Raw genomic sequence first — 20307 nt, forward strand, 5'->3', positions numbered from 1 at the left:
GAGGGATTTGGTGTTGTCGGTGAGTGCTTTTTCTTCTTGGTGCGTGAAACTTTAGATTTTCTGAACATGCTCCGGTGTGTGTGCTGATCAAATGTTTGCATGTTGGTGACAGAACATGCAGTAAGAAAGCCAACGTGGGCCGTGTTCGCATTGGCGTTGGCACTCACTTTCCCAAAGAGATCTCTCTCTCTCTTTTTTTTGAATTTGCACGAGAAATTACGTAACGTGAAGCCTTTGCCCCCAAACCCGACCGCGGGGGTGCAGTCCGGCCGCGGGGAGGTCTTCCGAGGGAGCGGCGGGCTGCGCGGCGGTTCGAGGGGGCTGCTCGGAAAGCCACTAGCAGAATAGGTCACGAAGGGCCTTTGAGTTAAAGTCAATAAAAAGAAAACAAAACCCATTGCCGCCTGGTCCCCGAGTCCGTTCTGGCTCGCAGCCGCGTTACATAGGGTTCCCAGGCTTTGTGGGTCTTTACGAGTCTTTTTTCCGCAGAGCGGCTGGGGAGTTTGAGCTGCAGACTTTGCGCTTAGCTTCCACTATCCAGTACTTACTGACAGCGCCACTGGGGTGCCAAAGAATGGCTTTTTATAAATTACCCTCAACAGGGCTCCCAGATGGTAGACGTTATGCGAGTCTGACTGGTGGTAAGAATCAACTCGATGCCAGTGCGGGTTTTTGTTTTGTTTTGATGGACTCTCCTGTATATAGTGCATCTCTTAGCTGTTTCCGTATTAACGTGAAAGAAAACATTTAAAAAGTGGTACAGGTCCATTGAATGCGAGCAGGCTTGACCGCTGCCCGCAACGCAGACCACACTGTAGAATGTCTGGGAGTCGAAGACTGATCCTGAAACAGTTCTTCTGTAGTGGGTGTCTTACACAGATCCTCCGAGGCAGAACTAAGCATGCCTATTATTTTTACTAGGTGAGTGTGGGAGAGAAAATGGTAGGGGATGGCTGGGAGAGTCCCAGGGAGGGAGCCAGGGAAGCCAGCAGGTGGATAATGTGTCCTCTGAGGAAGGTTCCGCAAGAAGAGTCTAGCCATCAGAGACGCTCCTGGGAAAGGCGTTGCGGTGGGTAGTAGCCCGCAGTAGGCATTCACGGGACCGCCCAGGGCTGGACCCTGGGCTCCTTGTTGTTGTGAGGTGTCATTGGGTCATTTCCGACCAATAGGGACCCTCTGCACAACAGAACGGAATGCTGCCTGCCCCTGCTCCAGCCTCGCTCTGGGCCCTTGGCTTGAGCCCATCCTTGCAGCCATTGGGCCCATCCATCACGTTGAGGGCCTTCCTCTTCTTCATGGCCCCTCCACTCTACCAAGCTGGATGTCCTTCTGCTGAGACTGAACCCCCTCCTAACAACATGCCCAAAGTATGTAAGATGAAATGTTGCCATCCTTGCCCCTAAGGAGCACTCTGGCCATGCTTCTTCCGAGAACAGTTTGCTGTTGGGCACTGTGAGGCCATTCGAACTTACCGCCCCCTGTGTAATGACAGAGCATTGCCCGGTGGTCTCTCCCATGGCCCTGGGTAGGCCCACGGGCTCATTCGCCCTCCCGGAGTGGAAGTCCTTGAGGCACGGGCTCTTGGTGGTTTTGGAGAGGTGGGCTGCGACTGTCCCACCAGAGCAAGAAAGTTAAGAGCACTTGGCCTTCTCCCAGGCCTGGACTCAGGAGGCCAAGTTTTGAATTCACATCTATTGTCTCAAAATCTCTTGGCACTGGGCGGCACTCGTATCCCAGGCCCTGTCTCTTCGCTCATCCATACCCCTCTCCTTCCCTCTTTCTGTCCAGCCCCTGTCGGGACCTCCCAACTGTGCTCCAGCACCTGCCTGTGACTCTGCACAGAGCTGTTCAGACATCCTGACATGGGCACGTCGCTGTGCCTCCTTGAACCCTTCAATGCCCACGGCTCACAGGAGGAAGGCTACAGCCCCTTAGCATGTACCATTTGAACCATACTGTGAAGGTTAGATCAGAAAGAGCATGTTGGGAAGCAGCACCAACGGGGAAAAAGCTATAACAGACACACAAATTAAGTTTTGCTGAAAGCAACAAAGATAAGGCTCATGGGTTATATGAGTCTAGGCTCTGGAGACCTGGTGGTGTAGTGCAGTGGTTAAGCACTGGGCTGTGATCCCCACAGTTGGCAGTTGGCAATCAGTGGCAGCTCTGCAGGAGAGACTGGGCGCTCGACTCCGGACACAGTCTCAGAAGCCCCCAGGGCTGACTGAGTTCTGCATGGACCCAGGGCAGTGAGAGCTTGAGGCTGGCCCCTCCTCCGGGGAGTCCTCCAGCAGAGCGATTGTATGGGTCGTTTCGGGGCATACTCGGAGGGTTGCATCCTGCATCCTTCCCACTCCCTCTCCCCTGGTGTTTCCCTTCAGAAAGGCTGGAAACAGGAAACGCTTACCTTCCCAGCTTCCGTGATTGCAAGGGATGGCCAAGTGACACAGATCTGGCCGATGGAATGTAGGTTGGATGTTCTGAGAGGGATACCCTTCTAGAGCTGACTTTTCTAACAGGTTTTTCCTCCTCCCCTTCTTTTAGCCTGGGGTGTAGATATGCTGCCCGGTGACTTAGTGGCCATTTTGTGCCTTGGCATGAGGTCAGAGGGCATGCCACATTTAAGGCAGAGAAGGACAGTAGAAAGAGCCAGATTCCATGAAAACACAAGTCATCCATCACGTGACCTGTGACCACCGCAGCCACGCTGCCAGGAGTTCCTACAACCAAACAAGGCATTGGCCAAACATCAGAACCTCCCCTGGGTCACAGCGCCTCAATCCCCCCTACAAATTACTGACTGTGGTGTTAGGACGTGACTACTGACTGGCTTCCCTTAAAAGGGGGACCAGCAACATTGCAAGGTGGAATGCTTACCTAACAGTCACGAAGGTTGTTTCTTTCTGGCTCTGTTATGAGGTTTCCAAGGAGCCCCGGTGGTGTAGCGGGTTGCATGTTGGGCTCCTAACCACAAGGTCAGCAGTTCTAAACCACCAAGCCTTCCCCGGGAGAAAGATGAGGCTTTCTGCTCCCATAAAGAGTTGGTGTCTGAGAAACCCACAGAGCAGTTCTACCCTATCATGCAGTCCCAGTCTTTAGGAGTTAGACTCGGCTTGATGGCTGCAGGGGAGTGAGCAGTGAGATAGCCCAGGAGATCCATTTCCCCGTCTGTACAGTGGGAATCCTGAGCACAACTGGATTTGTGCATTGACGCTTTGAGGCCACCCTGCAATCATTTTTAAAGGCCAAAGGGGGACCTTAGACTTTTGATAGTGCCAACCTTACCAAAGGCGTGCAGAGAGACAGAGGCAGGCCTGAGTTTCAAGGACACAATCAATGCTGGTGGCAGTGAGGGACAAGATGTCACCTCTACCCCCCTCTGCATCAGAGGCTGTGGTCAATCGAGATTGAAGGAACCAAAGAGTGTGGTAAACATCTGTTTAAGAGGAAAGGAGACCCCAAATTCAAATACAATGTGTAGCGGCCCATTTATTAAATCTTAAGCAGGAGAAAGACAAATCACCCTGTTGAGAAAGACCATCAGCAGGAGCCCAGAATGGTGTCCAAGGACTCAGAGACTCAGCTGCTTAAATAGGACATGGAGGAAAAAAAAGACTATCACAAAATTCAGAATCATCGTGGGGTTTTGAACACGGCTGCAGATTCGAAGGCTTAGAAGGTGGCCCAGGGACCCCTTGCCCAAGGGATGCCTCCTGACCATGTGGTCCAACCGAGTCCCACCACGGACCTGCCCAGGCCAGTGGCTGAGGACCAGACTCCCACTCCCTGGGGGCAGACAATCGGTGGAGATTCAGAATTGATGGGGTACTCCCACCCCAGCCTCCTAGAGACCCTGTGTTGAGCATTGACGTTCTGATTCAAGTCCAGAGTCTGTCTGCTGCCAGTTACTGCCGCAGATCGTGCTGGCCGTGTCTGCAGTGTGAGCCTAGGTGTCCAGAGGGAGCTTTCTTGACGCAGTCCGATGGCGGGACTGTTTGTACGAAGGTGCTGGGTGGTGCACAACTACTCGCGTTCACCTGTTCTTTCTAGATGTGAGGGCCTGCGCAGGGCCACGTGCTGGCATGCCCGCCCTTGGGCGGCAGGATTTGGGAAGAGATAGGAAGCACAGTCGCCCGGCTTGAAGAACATCATCCAGGCCACTCAATTGTCCGTGCGAAACTGTTGGGTTGGCGTGCTGTGCGATGCACGTATTCACCAGAGTTGTTCTGTTCTGTTGTGTTTTTAAAGCACCCGTGCCTTTAGATTAAGCTCCAGGCGTCAGTATGGGTCGACTCAATGGCAAGGTCATCGTCCTGACGGCTGCTGCTCAGGGCATCGGCCGCGCAGCCGCCTTGGTAAGTGATCTTGTTGTTTTGCTTGCTACCTTTTGAGGTATTGAATGCTGCGGAGTGACTCCACTGTCATTTCATCCCTCTCCACTCTCTCTACTGATATTGTGCTACTGTTGTTTTAAATGATCACCACTAAATAATAAATAAATGCCGTGGGCCCCCAGGCTGATGAAGGGGTGACTACCGCACACATTCCATATTTCCTCTGTGATGTCACTGAAGACCTTTGGTTCCGAAAAAATGTACTCTGCCTTGGTTTCCCTGCACCATCATAAACCCACTGGGAGGATCCCACAGGACTGCTGTTGCCGTGGACGCTGGAGTCCATTCCGCTCCCAGGGACCCGCAGCGAAATGCCTCCTTGGGCCTTCTGGTCACTATGGCAGAGGCAGGCAGCCAGAGCCTTTCTTCCCCAGAGCCACTGGGTGGGTTCACACTGCCACGTGTGCAACCACGGTACCACCGGGCAGCCGGACGTACTGGAATGACCTCCCTTCATACACAGGACTAGAGCCCGGGTGGCCTAGTGGCTACTTGTTGGGCTGCGAACCATAAGGTCAGCAGTTTGAAAGCACCAGCCACATTGTGGGAGACAGATGGGGCTTTCTACTCCCATAATGAGGGAATAGTCTCAGAAACTCACAGAGGCAGTTCTACTCTGCCCCATAGGGTGACCATGAGTTGGCTTTGACTTGCTAGTGTCGAGTTTTCAGTTATATATGACTATAGGGGTAGAAGTTTATCATTTCCATTGCCTTCGAATTTGCATCATCTTCTCCCGTTTTCTACTCCCAAACTCACCCGCAGCTCATTAAGCACCCTGTATGCTGTGAAGGGGGGAGAGGGGTGATGTTTATGAAAACACTAGGCTACTCTTGGGAGGGACAGTGTGGAATAACCCACTGTTCTCAGAAGTAGAAAACAGGCTATCAAATCACAGAACAGCACTGTCTGGGGAGGTGTCAGTAACAGTAACAGCAGAGCCCTACCTTTTAGAACCCGATCTTATTTGAGACGACTTAGCTGGGCGCATTCAGGAGTCAAGCACAGCATATGTCACGGTGTTCCAATTAATGATAAAAGTCAATAACATTGATCACAATGAGGGTGTTGGGTGAGACTGGAGAGTGCGAGATCCAATCTGTTTTATAGGGAAAATAAATGGAAACATAATCAAGAGGAAGAGGGCCAACTGACTTTCCGTTGGCGATGGCCGCTTAACCACGAGCCAGAGGCTTGATTTGTGCTTTGTGTCCATCAGGTCTTTGCAAGAGAAGGTGCCAAAGTCATAGCCACAGATATCAACGCGGCCAAACTTCAGGAACTGGAGGGTCACCCAGGTAAGCAGCTCAGCAGTTTGGATTGGGGATTCGGAATCTGCCATTCACAGGTTGAGAAAGATTTCCTGTTGTTCACCTCCGCTGGTCTTTTTCCAGTCGGACTCTGCTATCAGATCTCTGTGAGGGATTCAGCATTTAGTTGCAAAGGTCTGTGTGAATACTTAGCAGCCGCTGCAGGTGCTTTGTCCACCCATCTGTGTTATCGCGGGAGGTCGGTCCAGCGGGTGGTGTCCTTCCCATGCAAGGATTGCACACAAGTGGTTCACTAATGTCCATTGCATTCTTCACGTTTGTTCTCCCCCCATTCCTAGTGCTTCCCCGCCCCTCGACAGTCTCAACTGCGTTTCCAAGGAAGGGTTCATTCTTGCATTCCCCCTCCATTCATTCGGTTCTCCTGCCCCTTGTTTCAAAGTAATTGTTAACTTTGTGTGTGTGTGTCAGATAGGCTCACAGTACTTACTGGTGATGTTATGTTTTTTCAGCCAATCTGTTATTTATCTACAAGGTCACCTTGGGCCAGTTTCTGCTAAAGATTTGAAGAGTATCTCGGGGCAAGAGTCCCAGAGAGTCTGCCGGTGTCACTCAAGCTAGTGGCTGTTTTGTTGTTGTTTTAATTTTATTTATTTTGTTATTTTAAAGAAATTTGGAGTTATGATCCACATTTTCACCCATTCTATTATTATGACCCTGATTTGATTACCTCGAGAGGGATTAAAAGGTTCATAATACCATTACCATTAGAATAGTAAAATAGTTCATAGTAGATGAACCCTGGAAGAATGGAGAAGACATGGGCCAAAACTTCAAATTGCTATAAAATCAAAACAAAAAGTTGTCAAGGCACTCATCGCACCTGGATTCACAGTCAGTGTTGATAGAAGCAGTCCAGAGATCAAGTGACGCCTGGAATGAGGTGCACCTGCAGCAAAGATCTCTTTGAATTGTTGAAAAACTAAGATGTTCCTTTGCAGACTAAAGTGCACCTGACCCACAGTATTTTCAGTCACCTCCTATGCAGGTGAAAGTTGGACATTGAATCAGGAAGACCGAAGAAGAATCGATGTGTTTGAATGGTGGCGCTGGTGAAGAACATGGAAATGATTGTGCTGTGTTCACATTTGCAATATTTAGCGTGGTTCTAGACTGAGGGAAGGAATCTTTGGACAGTATATTTTATATTTTTGTTCAGTTTGTTCAGTCAATAGTTGTTGAGTGTCTACCATGTTTATGTTTGAGAGACAAAATCTAACAGAATCACCGCCGTGTTCCGCTGTTATGAAGAAATAGATTTCTGGTGGAGGCGGGAAGTTGGGAATCACCCATCACCTCGGCAGGTGTGGATTGGAACGCTCCGCCATGGTCAGTGGTGGTTTGGTTAAAAATAAGGCAGTGGCCTTGAAATCAAAAGAGTGGATTTAAGATGGCAGCCACATAAAGAAGTCCACCACAGGGATGAGGGCCCCAGGGCAAAGATGACTTGCACGTAAATAAAAATCCATTCTGAACCAGTGAGCCTGTGGAACAGCAGAATGCCCACCCCTCCATGCCCCAATGTTTCCAAAGCTTGACAGAAACCAGCCATCTCATCTTTCTCCAGCAGAATGGCTGATGGGTACAAACTGCTGCTGATTGGATGGCGCCAAAGCCCCTTGGCTTGCATATACCTCTCACTGCTGAGTTGGTTTCCACGCAAAGCAACCTCATAGGACAGAGAAGACCTCCTATGGGGTTTCCGAGGCTTTGCTCTCTAAGAAGCATCTTTCTCTTGCAGAGCTGCTGGGGAGTCCAAATTGCTAACTATCCTGTTAGTGGCCAAACGCACCCCCACGGGATCACCAGGTCTCTTTGGCTCGCACAAGACCACTCCCACTGAGTAGATTCCATCTCACAGCTACCAATAGAATAGAGTCAAACTACCTTTTAGGGTTTCCTTACAAGAGCAGACAGCCTCATCTGTCCCCCGAGAAGCTGTTGAGTTTCACCTGCTGACCTTGTGCTTAGCAGCCCAATTCATAACTCACTACCCCACTGGGACTTCTTTGGGTTGCACCTGAATTTTAACTAAATCTCTGTGGATTAGAAAAAAGTAAGTAGGAAAGTAAATAAATAAATAAGTGGATGGGATCTGCAAGTGAGAGGTCTTTAAAGGCTTGAAATATTTTTTGATTAGTTGAGATTTAATACATATAATATATCACTTGATACATATAATATTTCAATCATGTTGAGGAGGTTGTACAATTGCCGCCACAATCAGTTTCCAATCATTCTTTTTCTACATGGACTCCTTGACTTTTTAAATGTCTGTTTGCATCTTTGGATTTCTTCTGCTTTGCATAATCTGGAATTTGCTCTTGGGAAAGCAAGTCATAGAAAGTCTTAAACAGCCATCGAGAAGAGAGGGGTTCCTAGGTAACCTTTCAAGTGACAATCCTCGTGCACACACCCCATACACACCCTTTCCTATACAACCTACCCACTCCAACATCAAAGAGCTTCACCGTGCATGGCCAGGGAAGGAGGCAGAACAAGAAAGCGCACGTGAAAGGAGACAATCCCATAAAAATAGAACAGGCTATGATCAAAATCAAACAGGTTCATTGAGCTCGTTCAGGGACTTAGACCATGTTGAATTATAATCCCAGGTCAGAAGGAAGCGATTCCATAGGAGCAGCACAAAGGGAAAGGAGCCTTTCGGAAAAGCTCAACCCCGCCTTCCCTTTCTGTGCTTAGTCGTCGTCTTTCCTTACATTAGAAGAGGAAGCAAGGGCGTGCTTTTTTAAATACACAAATAACAATTTTAGTAATAGGACACAGGTGGAACTTGAATAGAAAGTCGGTGTGAAAAATAGTAAATTACTTCATAAAGGAAACAGAAGAGACAGAAGAAAGTATCGGCGGCACCCTCTTGGATCTACTTGGGGCTATACTTGCCCTCCTCCACCTTTATTCTCTCTTTGACCAACGTGTCCTAGCAGGTGACCCAACCTACGTCAAGAACCATTGATTCCTAAATGTAGATAGAAGAGTAGGGACTCAGGAGCAATAACAGGGTCATAAGCTCTGGAGGTCACTATGAGTCAGAATAGACTCAATAGCAATAAATTCAAGTCGGAGTTTGGGTAAATAAAATCGTTTCCCCCATGAGCCCGTACAAAATGCAATTTAATTGTTTAAAGGATTTAAACTGTAAACTGTACTTTTCTTTCTCTTTCATCTCTCTTGTACTCTCTCTCTCCCTCCATCTTTTCTTCTTTAGATCTTTTATATCCCTTTTGCCACCTTTATTTTTATTTTATTTTTAAATCATTTTATTAGGGGCTTATACAACTCTTATCACCATCCATACATACATCAATTGTGTAAAGCAAATCTGTACATTCATTGGCCTCATCATTCTCAAAACATTTGCTATCCGCCTAAGCCCCTGGCATCAGGTCCTCATTTTTCCCCTCCCTCCCCAAACCCCACTCCCTCATGGACCCTTGATAATTTATAAAATATTATTCATGCACTTTTCTGTTGTCTGTCCCCCAGGGAGGAGGTCACATGTAGATTCTTGTAATCGGTTCCTTCTTTCCAACCCACTCTCCCTCTACCTTCCCAGTATCACCACTCATACCGCTGGTCCTGAAGGTATCATCCGCCCTGGATTCCCTGTGTTTCCAGTTCCTATCTGTACCAGTGTATATCCTCTGGTCTAGCCAGATTTACAAGGTAGAATACGGATCTTGATAGTGGGCGTGGGGGGTGGGGGCAGGGCAGGAAAGAAGCATATAGGAACTAGAGGAAAATAGTATTTTTCATCAGTGCTACATCGCACCCTGATTGGCTTGTCTCCTCCCCTAGACCTCTCTGCAAGGGGATCTCCAGTGGCCTATAAATGGGCTTTGGGTCTCCACTCTGCACTCCCCTCCCCCCATTTATTAGGGAAAGATTTTTTTGTTCTGATGATGCCTTATACCTGCTCCCTTCAACACCTCATGATCACACAGGCTGGTGTGCTTTTTCCATGTGGGCTTTGTTGCTTCTGAGCTAGATGGCTGCTTGTTTACCTTCAAGCCTTTAAGACCCCAGATGCTATGCCTTTTGATAGCCGGGCACCATCAGCTTCCTTCGCCACATTTGCTTATGTACTCATTTGTCCTCAGCGATCGTATCATGGAAGTTTGCACCCAATGATATGATTTTTTGTTCTTTGATGCCTGATAACTGATCCCTTCGGTACCGCGTGATCGCACAGGCTGGTGTGTTCTTCCATGTGGACTTTGTTGCTTCTGAGCTAGATGGCTGCTTGCTTACCCTCAAGCTTTTAAGACCCCAGACGCTATATCTTTTGATAGCCGGGCACCATCAGCGTTCTTCACCACATTTGCTTATTCACCCACTTTGTCTTCAGCAGTTGTGTCGGGAAGGTGAGCATCATAGAATGCCAATTTAATAGAAGAAAATATTCTTGCATTGAGGGAATACTTGAGTGGAGGCCCAATGTGCTACTGCTACCTTAATACTAAACCTGTAAATATGGGCACATAGATCTATTTCCCCATCCTCATATATAAATATATCTGCATATGTACATGTATTTATCTAGACCTCTAGAAATGCCCTTTGCCTCCCAGCTCTTTCCTCTATTTCCCTTGATGTTCTCATGTCCTACTATAATGCTCAGTCCCCACCTGGGTTTCAGCAATTCCTCTTGGTTACATTACCCTTGATCATGTCCTACCAGGCCTCCCACACCTACCTCACCACCAATTTGGATCACTTGTTGCTCCCTTGTCCCTGGGTTTGTTTCCCCCCACCTCTCCCTATCCCATATCTCCCTGGAACTGTCAGTCCTGTTGTTTTCTCATCCAGATTGTTCATCCAGCCTATCTTATTTAGACAGACTTGCGGAGATAATAACATGCACAAAAACAAGACAGAACAAAACCAAGCAACAATATACAACAAACAACAACAAACCACTGACAGAGAACAAAACAAAACACAACAAGAAATAAAAGCTTGTAGTTAGTTCAAGGACTGTTTGTTGGCCTTTAGGAGTGTTTTCCAGTCTAGTCTGTTGGGGTACCACGCCCTGGCCCCAAAGTCCACCTTCAGCATTCCCTGGGGACCTTGCCACTCCATTCCCTTGCTGTTCCGCTGTACTCCCCCAGTGCTTTGCCTCCGTGTGGTGGGATCAGGTCGGGCGTAGTTCCCACACTGTGTCTCCGGTGCTGTCCCCTGCAGGGCCTTTTGCCAACTTTAATAAACATTTTCTCTTGTGGGGCGGGGGGGAGAACAATTACTGCTCTCCTTACAGAATATTGGGTTTCCTTTAGTAGTTTGTATAAGATGTATGTGTGGGTTTTTTTCCCCTGGAATAATACTTTTATTGACATTACTTACCCATTTCAATATATTCATTCCCTCCCCATGTAGTTCTATTGTTCAATCCCAGCGGGAAAGGGGTGCATACAACCATCAATGCTTTCAGTTCCCCTCTCCCCCCTTCCTCCCCACCCCTCTCCTCACTTCCCCTTCAGTAACCATTGCTCCTGTCAGTGTCTCTGAGGGGTCATCTCTCTGGACTACCATGTGCCAAGCGATCTTAAATGAACGCACACAAGTCTAACATGACCGATGAAGTAGATCACGCCTGGGGCAAGGTAGTAAGGGGAGGAGATGGTGCAGAAGTAGAGGACAGTTAGTGGTCCATCAGTGCCATACTGCACCCTGGATTTACCTGCCGTGCAGCGAGGCCCGACCGAGAGGGCTGACACCGTGTCACCGTGTATCTTTTAGAGGAGACCTTCCAGACCCCATCTTTCGGCCTTAAAATGGTTTCATCCCTTCTTTGGGGATTCCCTTATTTTGGTTCTCCTAGCAATTTAGTCCAGCAAAAAGTGAGGACACCCTTTCCCGACAGAGCCATCTCTCATCGTCGCGCATCGTGAAAACGACGTCCCCACCTGGACCTCGCACACAGAATTCATGCCTCTCTCCGCCCCGTGCTCTGAGGGAAGCATGTGCTCAGGGAGGGAGCGCACGCCCTACAAATCCTGCGCGATACTGAGAACCAGCTACTCAGCCTCCTTTCTTCGCTGTAAACTCATTCCTCCTCGGAGTAGAGAGGGGATTAAACGGAGAGGTGCTGAGTGTTAAATTGGGGAGGACTTTAAGATTTTTACCCCTTTCACTTGTATTCTTTAAAGATTCTTATGACAGCCACATTAAAAAAAGAGAGCGCAAAGCTGCCACGCAGTCAGTTCCACCCCATGGTGCCCCCATATGTCTCAGAGCAGAACTGCACTCCGTGGGGTTGTCTTCTCAGCCCGCAGTCCATCTCCTGGATTCTCCTCCAGGCCTCTGGGTAGATTGGAACCTCCAAGCTTGCGATTGTGTCTGAGTTCTAGCTGTTTGCGCCACCCAGTGACTCCCAAGGTGCATGGAAGCAGCCTAGTAAGGGCCAGTGATCCTGCATGGATAGAAAACAGCTGGCCATTCTGGGTCTGGGTAAGTCATGTGTTTGGTTTTTATTTTTCAGGTATTCAGACCCGGGTACTTGATGTTACAAAGAAGAATCAAATCAATCAGTTCGCCAATGAAGTTGAGAGACTCGACGTTCTCTTTAACGTTGCTGGGTAATGCATAGCCGTTATTGTCACTCTCTTGCAAAGGTGTTTTTTTCCCCCTACATCATTTATTAAAGGAATCTTGAGAATGGGACAAAGTTAGCCATTTGTGAACCCTCATCAATTTCTTTGGGAAATATGACTAGATTTCTGGAAGCATTTTCGTTACACCTAAGATTCTGCCAGTAAGCGAGCCACAGAAACAGACACGGCCTTAGAGCATTCGTGCAGAGCTACCGGTCTTCTTAAGGCAGGTGATGCGACAGCAGGCAGCAGACTTACTGCCGGCAATGTCAGTCTGACTTACAGCAGCCTCGTGGGGCAGACGGAGACTGCTCGCTCCACGGGGCTTGTAATGTGTGACCTTTGCAGGAGCAGACATTGGTTCCTTTCCTCCCACGGGGCTGATGAGGGCTCTGAACCACCAACCATTTCGTTAGCAGCTGAAAACTTAACCATTGGGCCAAGGATCCCCTGGCAGTGCCCTGGGCTTTATAAAATGAAATGAAATGAAATGAAATGAAACACTGTTTCTGGTGTTTTGCAAGAAGCCAAGTACTTGGTATACTCAGTAAGCCAATGAGACTGTCCCCAAGGTGGGGCACAGACCTGTTCCCTGCCATCAAGCCATTTCCAACCCATGGCAACAAAACTGGACAGGGTAGCATATGCCGCCAATGGTTTCCTGAGCCTGTGACTCTTTACTGGACCAGAAAGCCTCATCTTCCTCCCTCAGTGCAGCTGGTGATTTCGAACTGCTAACCTTGATAACCCAACATGTAACCCACTACACCACAGCAATACTAGCAAGTCCTTTATATGTCCCTAGTGTTCCTTACTAGGGCAGTAAATGCCAGTAAGTGAAGGTTCCGCATTTCACCTTTCTTTACGCCCAAAGAGAACCATTTAACTGAACTTATTAGGGTGACGTCAAACTAGGCTGAATCCTACAGGAATGAGCAGTGATGGTGAGATTAGTGTAGTTACGGACAGACACTGACTGCTAGTAGTACTCTCTCTCCCTCTCAGCTGTGACAATAGCACTGAGCAGAGCTGAGGCTGATAAGACAGCAAACTCACCGCCATCAAGTTGATGTCGCTCTATAGGACAGGGTCTAACTGTCCCTGTGGGTTTCCAAGTCTTGCTCCTGAAGAGCAGCTGGTAGTTCCAAACTGCTGACATTTCTGGTCGCAGCCCACCTATTAACTCCTTCACCACCACCAAGGCTCTTAGGAGGCTTACAACGGAACTAACAATGCACGGTCCCTGTCCCACTTTGCCGTGCGGGGTAACATCTGTACTGCTACGGAGGTTTAAGCAGTCACACGCACAAAATCCAGAGCCTTCTCATATATTTTGGTGGTTCTTCCTAACCATGTTAAAGTCAGAAAAACAGCTCAGTCTATCCCTAGTTTATCGTATGCTACAATGTACAGGAATTGTAATGGAAGCTGTCATGTGATGATATAATATTTTATAAACAGCCTGCTGAGTCTTCATAGGAGGGAAAAAGTCCTCGGCCGGCACAGCAGGAGAAAGATGAGGCTTTCTACTCTATGTATAGATTCTACTCTATCTCGTGGATCAGAGTCCTAGTCTTGGAAACCCAAAGGGGACAGTTCTACCTTGTCCCGTGGAGTTCCTGAGTCACAATTGACGTTGTGCCTATGAGTTTGGATTTCAGTCTTGGGTGGTCCCAATAGTTAACATGCTCCACACCTAAGTGAGAGGCTGGAGGTTTCTCAGCAGAAACGCATCGCTCTCTCCTTCCCACGAGGCAGGCGCTGAAAACTCTTCAGAGGATAGCTTCACTCTTGAGTCCGGATCGACTTCCTAGCAACGACGTGCGTTTACCCCCTCATGTGAGAATACACCCAGAGCCAGGGGAAATCTGTTTGAGCATTTGTTTAATTGTAAGCATTGGAGGGGGTAAAAAACGACTGTAGGTCACTCTTCTTGTAGGGAAATTGGCCTTCTCATCCCCTTGGAAGCACAGCTGAATATAGGAATCACAACTCACAATAATTGACAATTCATTACATAAGTGTGGTCCAGAAGACCACAATAGGACTCAAGTATTTCGAAATCTTTCTTGTGGGGTACGGTGTGAAAAAGAGCCAAGATGATTATTTTAAATACTTTTATTGGGGGCTCTTATATCTCTTATCACAATCCATACATTCCTCCAGTGTGTCAAGCACATTTGCACATATGCCACTATCACCATTTTCAAACTATTCTCTTCCCACTTGAACCCCTGATATCAGCTACCCATTTCCTACCACGCCCTCCCTCCCTCAGGAACCCTTGATAAGTTATAGATTATTATTTCCATATTACATCATCCTCTGTCTTCCCTCACCCACTTTCCCATTATTTGTCCCTCTGGGAGAGGGTTCTAAATTGATCCTTGTGATTGATTTCCCCTTTCTCCCCCCACCTTCCCCTAATTTTCCTGGTATCTCTACTCTCATTGTTGGTTCTGAGGGGTTTAACTATCCTGGATTCCCTGTGTTGTGGGCTCTTATCTGTAGCAGTGCGCATGCTCAGGGCTAATCCAATTTGTAAGGTAGAATTGAGGTCATGATAGTGGGGTGAAGGAAGCACCAAAGAGCTAGAGAAAAGTTATGTGTTTCATCAGTGCTATACTGCACCCTGACTGGCTCATCACTTCCCTGTGATGACGTCCAATTTTCTACAGATGGGCATTGAGTCTCCACTCTATGACCTACCCCCCCATTCACCTTGAGTATGGTTTTGTTCTGGGTCTTAGATGCCTGATATCTGATCCCATCGACACCTCGTGATCGCACAGGTTGGTGTGCTTCTTCCATGTGGGCTTTGTTGCTTCTCAGCTAGATGCCCGCTTGTTTATCTTTAAGCCTTTAAGACCCCAGATGCTATATCTTTTGATAGCCAGAGCCAAGATGATTTTAAGGGCGTTTTGTTCTGTTTAGTTCTATTTTACTTACTCATACTGTAAAGCAGCAGAATGTGTGTAGTATATCTCGTGAGATACGGGGGCTGCTGGCGTAGTGGGTTAGGTCTCAGGCTCCTACCCAGTCGGCAGCTCCCTCTACCAGGTGTTCTATGGGAGAGAGATGAGGCTTCCTGCTTCTGTGAAGATTCACAGCATTGGAAACCCCAAGGGACAGTTCCACTGCCTCCCACAGGGCCACTGTGGGTTGGACACCCTGAGATACTGAGACACTTGGTCTCCTTCCCTTGAGAGTTTCCCATCTTTGCCTCCCGAGGGCACTGTTGCTCGTGAAATGGGAGCCACGTGGGCTGTGCTGCCTTCCCTTGGTTCCTAGTTTGTTCCTAAGGACGCTAACATTTCTGTGAGTCCCAATCGACCGATAGCAGTGGGTATGGAGTTTCTTATGTACGGTTGCCCCAAATCCCTGCCTCCTTCTTTTAAAAGAGAGCCGTTGTTTTCAAATCAATATTTCTAGTTCAAGTGTTTACCTTTTAAAACCCTAGGCGGTAACAACATTTGGACTGCTAACAGTCTTGGTAAGACAAAGGAATGGTTGTCAAAGGGAAATGTCATGGGGAATTTTTAAGTGAGCCTTTTCCTAATCCCTTCCAGCTTTGTCCACCATGGGACCATCCTAGACTGCGAGGACCAAGACTGGGACTTCTCCATGAATCTGAATGTCCGCAGCATGTACCTGATGATCAAGGCGTTCCTTCCGAAAGTAAGACAGCCTTAAGACTGGGAGAAGTACCGCAGTAGGTCCCATCTTGGGTACCTGGAAAGGTCCCCACATGTGCTGTCACTGGACTGAACATTTATGTCCATTGACAATAGCGCCCATAACTACTAATGTGGGTTGAACATTCGTGCCTTGGCATTTTACAAAAATGAACGCTATGGGTCAGTGTTCAGCTGTTAACAGAAGGGTGCGCGATCCGACTACTCACGGGTGCTTTGTGGGAGAAAAGCCCTACTCACCTGTCCCCGTAAAGGTCATTGCCTATAAACCCCTGTAGGGCGCTTCTGCTCGTCCTCTGGGGTCACACCGCGTCAGACCGAGCGCTGCAGCACAATGCCATTCTTCAGCTGAGGAAAGCTCAGCATGTACTTTCTGTGTGCCAGGCTCTGTTCTCGGCGCAGGAAGCAGCAGCAAGGTCAAGAAAGTCATGCTACGAGGGAGATTGCATTGTTGGGGGGTGAGACAAGATACAGACTACTCAAAACTATGATGTGTGGCCTGGTTATGAGTTCTATGAAGAGAAATAAGCTCAGCTCTCAGTGAGGTTCTGCCAACAGAGTGGAAGAAGTACAGCCAGAGTGTTCCTTAGTGAAATCAAATGATTGGATTAACGTGAGTACTACATGTTCATTTTCTGGACTGTACCTGACAAAAATCCCCTTCTGCAACTCATACTCCACTGGAAAGAATGAACAAGGTTGGGTTGGGGGAAGTTATGTTTCTGTACAGAGGCCCCGAGTTAAAAAGGAATGATACCTTGGCTAAATTTATAAATTCTCAACAGAATAACCTCATGCCTCAGGGAGATGATTAATAATGTTCTCTAACACAAAATGATAATTATTTCTCTAAGGTGAACCACAGACATATATGAAGCACAGAGATGTGAATAGATTTGAGGCTCAGACTCAATTGTGTTCCAATCTGAGAACAACTCGTTCTTATGTATGGCCCTGTTTGGTACTCACCTTCGAGACGAGATCACAGAAGATGGTTCGATTTCATCTCCTGTACTTTGGACATGCTGTCCAGAGAGACCAGTCCCTAGAAAAGAACATCGTGCTTGGTAAAGTGAGTCTGTGTGTGTGTGTGTGTGTGTGTGTGTGTGTGTGTGTGTGTGTGTGTGTATTGTGGCGGGATTGTAAGAGAGAAAAGCCCTCGACAAGATGGGTTGACCCAATTGCTGGAACAATGGGCTCAAACACAGGAACGATTGTGAGCATGATAGGGGACCAGACAGGGTTTCCCTCTGTTGTGCTGAGGGTCGCGATGAATCAGAATGGATTTGTTGACACCTGACAATTGCAGCAGCAGCAGTGAGGTTCAGAGGAACCTTTGTGAGATTTTCAGACATCTGTGAACTAGCCATTAATGTATCTGAGGAGAAACCTCCAGGCATAGGGACCAGCTCAGTAAGGCCAGTGCTATTTTGTTGGTTCCACCCTACCTCTACACCTCACCCCTGCCTACCTCCCCCAACCCCCACCCCTCACACGCACCATAGAGGATGAAACTGAAAGGTTAGATCTCTTTCGAGGTCCCAAGTGCAGCACCTGCTCCAGTGTCCGTATGGAGTCACAGACCCAGAGGAGTGGACTGAATCCACTGCTGCTCTCTCCCAACCATTCTCTTCTCCATCCTGTGTTGCGCTGAACCATGGTGGCTCTGGAAACGTCTGTGTTAGAGAGGGCATTCTTTCCCAGCCTGCTGATCTTGTTCTGGCTAGCTACTTACTAGCTGAGCCACCACTCAAAGCAGCCCCATGTGCCACAGAAGAAAGAAACACTGCCCTGCCTGGTGCCGTTGAGGAGAGGCTGCTGAACAGACCAGGTGTTTCCCGGGGCTTCCATCGACTGATTTTTCTGGAGAAAATCACTGGACTTTTCTTCCTATTTCTTCTTCTTGTGGAGGGTCCACTGACACCTGTACAAGCTTCCGCTGACAGGTTGGATGCACAGGAGCAGAACTGAGGATCCAACACAGAAGGAGAGAATTCCATCACTGTCCCCCTTGGATTTTCACACTTCACCCAGCAACTCATTGGTTATTTTATTTTACAGACAAGCATTAAGCATCCTTAGGTTTATAAGTAATCACTATAGGTAGACCCCCTGGCTTTGTGGATTATATGTTGGGCTGTTAACCACAAGGTCAGCAGTTCAAAACCACCAGCTTCTCAGAGGGAGAAAAATGAAGCGTTATGGTGTTGGAAACCCATAGGGCTGATTCTACTTTGTCCTGTAGGGTGGCTGAGTCAGAATCGACTTGATGGCAGCAAGTTTGAGGTGGTGGGTGCTGTAAGTAAGGCAACCCTGGCCGTGCAGTGGTTAAGCACTCAACTGATAACCAGAAGGCCCATGGTTCAAATTCCCACCAGCTACTCTGAGAGAGAAAATGGGGGAGTAAATTTTCATAATTGTTTCCAGCTTGGAAACCCCATGGGGCAGTTCTTTGCCCTAGAGGGTCACTATGCCTTGGACTTGACTCAACACTTGGTTTGGATTTTTTGGTGATGTTCTGTTTTTAGGTACTCTGGAAGATGTAAGTCTGAGTAACCCACAGCCCTGATTTCAAATGCATTTCAATGAGTTTATAACACATGGAAGGGAACCGACTAAAGCCAGCTCTAAGCCTGTACATGGGAATCCTCATGAAATACACTCTTACTTCTTGCCAAGTGTCCCGTTCTCGTTCATTGTGCCCCCATAGGACAGGGCAGAACCGTCTCCGGGGTGTTCGGGGACTATCTCTATATGGAATAGAAAGCCCTGTCATTCTCCCATGGAGCAGCTGGTGGTTTCAAACAGCTGACCTGACAGTTAGCAGCCCAACGTGTAACCACTGTGCAGGCGAGCCACTTCCCTTTCCGCCAGGCTGGATTAGAAGACTGGTCCGTTGAATGCCGCCCACCCAGGGCAGGAGGACAGCTTCGTGTACGGTGTGACCAGACTTGACATTTTCCCAAAGTCTCCACATGGTGTTTATAACATTAGGAAGAAAACTAGAGATATTGGCTTTGTTAGCTATTAGATTTTTAAAAATACCCTTTTCAACCTTTTTAGTGCCTAAAAGGAATCTCTTTGTGCACCGCTAGGTGTCATCTGCTAAGAGTCAGAACTGACTCAGTGGCTGTGGCTGCAGTGATGAGATTTGTCTGTTTGAGTTGGTGAGAATCTCTACTACCTGGAACTTGAATATGTGCACATTTTGGTTTTGCCATTTTTCAGCTGCATAGATACTTTTGAAAACATTTTATTAGGGGCTCATAAAACTCTTATCACAATCCATACATATACCTACATCAATTGTATAAAGCACATCTGTACATTCTTTGCCCTAATCATTTTCAAAGCATTTGCTCTCCACTTAAGCCCTTTGCATCAGGTCCTCTTTTTTCCCCTCCCTCCCCGCTCCCCGTCCCTCATGATCCCTTGATAATTTATAAATTATTATTTTGTCATATCTTGCCCTATCTGGCATCTCCCTTCACCCCCTTTTCTGTTGTCCACCCCCAAGGGAGGAGGTCACATGTAGATCCTTATAATCAGTTCCCCCTTTCCAACCCACTCTCCCTCTACCCTCCTAGTATTACCCGTCACACCCCTGGTCCTAAAGGTATCATCCACCCTGGATTCCTTTAAAAAGCATATTGGTACATAATTGACATACCATACAATTCAATGATTTAATTATATTAAAAATAATTGTATACTTTTGATCATGTTTTTGTGGGAGAAGTGGAAGGCAGCTCTGGTCACCCCAGGTATGATTACTGCTTATCTGTGAAGCTCCTTTCCAAAAACCACCCTGTTTCATTTCAGCAGTGTTTTGAGCAGCCCTGGTGGCACTGTGGGTTAAGCGCTGCCTGCTAACCACCAAGTCAATAGTCTAAACCCACCAGCCACTTTCAGGGAAGTAAGAGGAGGCAGTCTCAGAACTCCCAGGTAAGGTCACTCTGAGCCAGACTCATCTCAATGGCAGTGAATTGGCTTTGGGTTTTGTTTTTTTTACCCAGAGATCAGGTAAGCAGGTATGGGGGGCAGGAGAGCTGATGTTTATTTAGACTTGTAAGTAAGTGTTAATTTGTAAAAATCAGACCCTGATTTACAAACTAATGGATTTGGCTGTGATTTTTCAAGCATGTAAACAATAATCTGTGTGAGCCAGTAGCATTTATTGATAAACTATACCCATCAGTGTTAATGGCAGGGATGGGGGAATCACAAGAGCCAGTGTCACTTGTGTAACGTGACTGACCAGCCTGACTGCAGATCC

General features: G+C 47.7%; 1 protein-coding gene across 1 annotated transcript in view; it reads left to right on the plus strand.

Annotated features, from left to right (window-relative positions):
* The first annotated feature begins 4259 nt into the window (after positions 1-4259).
* BDH2 (3-hydroxybutyrate dehydrogenase 2) overlaps positions 4260-20307 on the plus strand; it is a 29621-nt gene continuing 13573 nt past the window's right edge. Inside the window, exons 1-4 of the mRNA XM_075544860.1 lie at positions 4260-4355; positions 5614-5692; positions 12225-12321; positions 15906-16014. Of these exons, the coding sequence (XP_075400975.1) occupies positions 4284-4355; positions 5614-5692; positions 12225-12321; positions 15906-16014 (357 nt within the window). The 5' untranslated portion in view covers positions 4260-4283. The remainder of the gene's footprint in view (positions 4356-5613; positions 5693-12224; positions 12322-15905; positions 16015-20307) is intronic.

This window comes from Tenrec ecaudatus, chromosome 3 (genome assembly GCF_050624435.1).
Source record: "Tenrec ecaudatus isolate mTenEca1 chromosome 3, mTenEca1.hap1, whole genome shotgun sequence".
In the NCBI taxonomy this organism is placed as follows: domain Eukaryota; kingdom Metazoa; phylum Chordata; class Mammalia; order Afrosoricida; family Tenrecidae; genus Tenrec; species Tenrec ecaudatus.